This window comes from Opisthorchis viverrini (assembly GCF_000715545.1).
Source record: "Opisthorchis viverrini unplaced genomic scaffold opera_v5_205, whole genome shotgun sequence".
NCBI classification, from domain to species: Eukaryota; Metazoa; Platyhelminthes; class Trematoda; order Opisthorchiida; family Opisthorchiidae; genus Opisthorchis; species Opisthorchis viverrini.
Window position 1 is genome coordinate 509,280 of NW_008751865.1, and position 3,320 is coordinate 512,599.

General features: G+C 43.7%; 1 protein-coding gene across 1 annotated transcript in view; it reads left to right on the plus strand.

Moving 5' to 3' along the window:
* The window catches only part of T265_08244 (hypothetical protein), a gene marked incomplete at both ends in the record, with an annotated part of 4,161 nt that extends 3,828 nt beyond the window's left edge, over nucleotides 1-333 (plus strand). Inside the window, 2 exons of the mRNA XM_009173991.1 lie at nucleotides 80-167; nucleotides 210-333. Coding sequence (XP_009172255.1) covers nucleotides 80-167; nucleotides 210-333 — 212 coding nt within the window. The remainder of the gene's footprint in view (nucleotides 1-79; nucleotides 168-209) is intronic.
* Nucleotides 334-3,320: the final 2,987 nt, after the last annotated feature.

Genomic DNA, 3,320 nt, shown 5'->3' on the forward strand with positions numbered 1-3,320 from the left:
AATCCGTGAATCCGTGAAGTGCTTCCTATAACCTCTCGACTGAGCAGTGCTACACCCTTTTTTCACTTGTGCCTTTCAGGTGAACGACAGCCACTGACCGACAAGAACAAAACCGACCCGGGAAACTTTGGCAAAAGCCTCGATCCTGTGTATCAATCCGTGAATCCGTGAATCCGTGAAGTGCTTCCTATAACCTCTCGACTGAGCAGTGCTACACCCTTTTTTCACTTGTGCCTTTCAGGTGAACGACAGCCACTGACCGACAAGAACAAAACCGACCCGGGAAACTTGGGCAAAAGCCTCGATCCTGTGTATCAATCCGTGAATCCGTGAGTAACTTCAGCGTCGTTGGGCAATTTAAAATAACAACTTGAAGATTTCACTGATTTACGGCGCCGTTTTTTTTGGAGGGAGCCTCACTCAGCCAATCACAACATACTTGTTGCGACAGGTCGTGTCAGCTCTTCCTCTCGATGCAAAATATTATCTGACGCCGTCGGCAATAGATGACTTTGCTGCTAATAATTATTAACTGGATGCATCCAGAGCGATGCCAAGCAGTGCCTTTGGAAAACTCGGTCTACGCGTATTAGTCATATACATGCCATGACGACATTCGCGCATTTTAGATATCTGACGTGCTACCGTGAGTACAGTTAGACTTCTGGGGACATCACGTTCTTCCAAATTCCATGAGTGATCGGAATATAGTGAATGAGTCCATGATGATGATTACGCTGAATAACGATTATCGAGCTGCGAGGACAAATGCTTTCACATATATCTATTTGGAAGAGGATGCCCTACACAAATTCCTTATGCATATTTCGCCTCAACGTGTGTACTGTGGGATAATGCTAATTCCGCAAGTTGTTACTGCCACAGAACCATCTAAAAATGCATCCACTTTAAGCGGACCACTTCTTCCGGTAAATTGAGATATTCTTATGGGTCACAGTTTTTCTAATGCCCGCTTAATAGGGTGAGGTTTGTCTGTATTGCCGCTTGATTGCCTAATGCGCCTAGTTAAACCAAAAGGGCAACAGAGTGCGAATTAGCTGATCCATTGAACACTGACGCGTACAGACGTGTCATGTGCAGCCGAGAACCGGCTGTTTATGAGGCTCACGTGGGAAGTTCTAGGCAGGCAGAAAAGTGATGCCAAAAACAGAACTCACCTGTCGAGTACAAGTGGAGAATAACCAATAAAATCTGCCTCCATAAAAAGTCAATCTATTGGCAGTCGTGTGGTCAAGCTACGTTCGGAGCTGGTTCCCCTAGTACCAGACGGCTTCCCAATTTTTTTTATCGCCTTTGAAGTAACATTCACCTAAACAAGTTACCTTCACAAAGGACCCGCAAAAAAATGCAACACGCTCTGACATTGAAATCTGTAAAAAGAAATGGATTAAAGTTGAGGATGAACGAGATATTCCATGCGACAGGCCTTGTGAAACATTTCAAAATGCTTATTCATCGACAAGGCCCAATTGAGCGGGGAAAATCCGATGAAGCTGAACATGCGCGGCTGGTGAGGAAGCACAGCAAATAAACAATTAATTAGAACAAATGTTGAGCAAGTTTCTACGGATGTTATTTGTAACGCCCGACTTTAAGATTTTAGCTTCACCCACCGTTAAAAGGACTCAACACTGTGCTTGCGGTTTTACTTGTGTTAATGGGGAAGCGCCAGCTGGAGGAGGAATAACCATGAGGAGAAGGTTTGTGATTTGGGGACAAGCGATAGGATGGAATCACCCCGCTTGTCAGTAAAACAAGAGAAAAAGACTCAAATATTTGTATTCGTCACTTCGCAAAATTAGTTCAATTTTGGTTGTGCGTCATCGCTCCCTGAAACAAGCCTCGAACCGCTGTAAAGAACCAATGATGAAGCAAATGTACTGCATGAATGTTGCAGGCTAGCCTGACATCCGGTTTATGCTGGCAGTAGGGCGTTTTAGTACAGCTATCAGTTGGAGGGCGTTCGAGGAAATTAGACTTAGTTACACAGAACTCGCCTGTACGTGGTAAACAGTACATTTACGCAGGTTTGTATGATGTAACAGCAATTCTGTTCCAGATAGTTTTGAATTCGAGGCGTCCGGTGTGAGCTTAAAGCCACCATATCCTCTAGGATGTGGGTACAACTTCAATGGTGTGTATCCGAACAAGAACAGTTTGTGTTACTCAAGCTCCCGGCTGGTTTAAAGTTTTCATGTGAATGGCGGACAGACTAATCACTGAGTTTGCCCCTGTTATCCAAGAGAATGAAGCAGGCAATAAATGCGTTGCGATCTACTTTTACGCTAAAAAATCCGTCCACACTGACGCTAGATCTCTCCGAGGTACGTTTAGCCTGTATATAGACTTGCTCCTGAGAAGATGAGGTCAAATATCTGAGAGGATGTGGGATGCATGATAGTGTCCAGAAAAAATGGACGGGGGCAAAAAGGTCACCGGAGGGGTGAGAAAGTGTTCTTTGTGCCTTACAATAAACATTCTTCAAGACTCAAGTTTGGAGGGTTGCGATCATATTTAACGCTCCAGTGGTCTTCCGAGTTCATAAGCCCATCTTCAATCCTGTTTGAGGAACTACATGGTTTATTTGGTCGCGTAAGCCGGACTGTTGGAAGAATTTAGAGCTGAATGGTTGTTATAAGTGCAATGATGCTAGTTAATGTTAATTGTTCGGCATATTGTGGTGCGTTTTACCTATGTTAGCTAGATTTGGGCCCATCATTACAGAAAAAGTACAAATTTTAAAGGTTTCTTACTCTAACAATATTCCAAAGAAGTTCTGAAACGCGTGAAAATTAGAGGTGACAGATTCAACACAGCTGAGGGAGGGGTCATTTTGCGTGATAACCTCTCAAAATGAAAGGTGATTTCTTGCGATTGGCTTCTTGTGTTTTGACTGTTCCATGCGGTCCCAAAACGTACGCTGTGGAAGACATCTAGCGAAAATAATCTTGCAGGCATAACAGCTGTCAGTTTGCAGCTGGAGATTGCGGTAGCAGTGCGGGAACACCTGATTTCCTTAAAACAGTGCCTCCAGTGAGTCTGCTTACTTCCAGGGTGAGCCACATTTATGAGACAAAACTTGTTTTCCTTAAATGCCTCCAGTGAGTCTGCTTACTTCCAGGGTGAGCCACATTTATGAGACAAAACTTGTCATGTGCTCCCAATTTGAATTAATTACTTTCCATCTCCACTTTTGCTGCCGCTAGCTATTTGCACAATGAGATTGATTTCTCGAAGTCTACGGCATTTTCAGACTTGCCACTTCATAGTGTAGAATGTCTATGTATAATGTATATGCT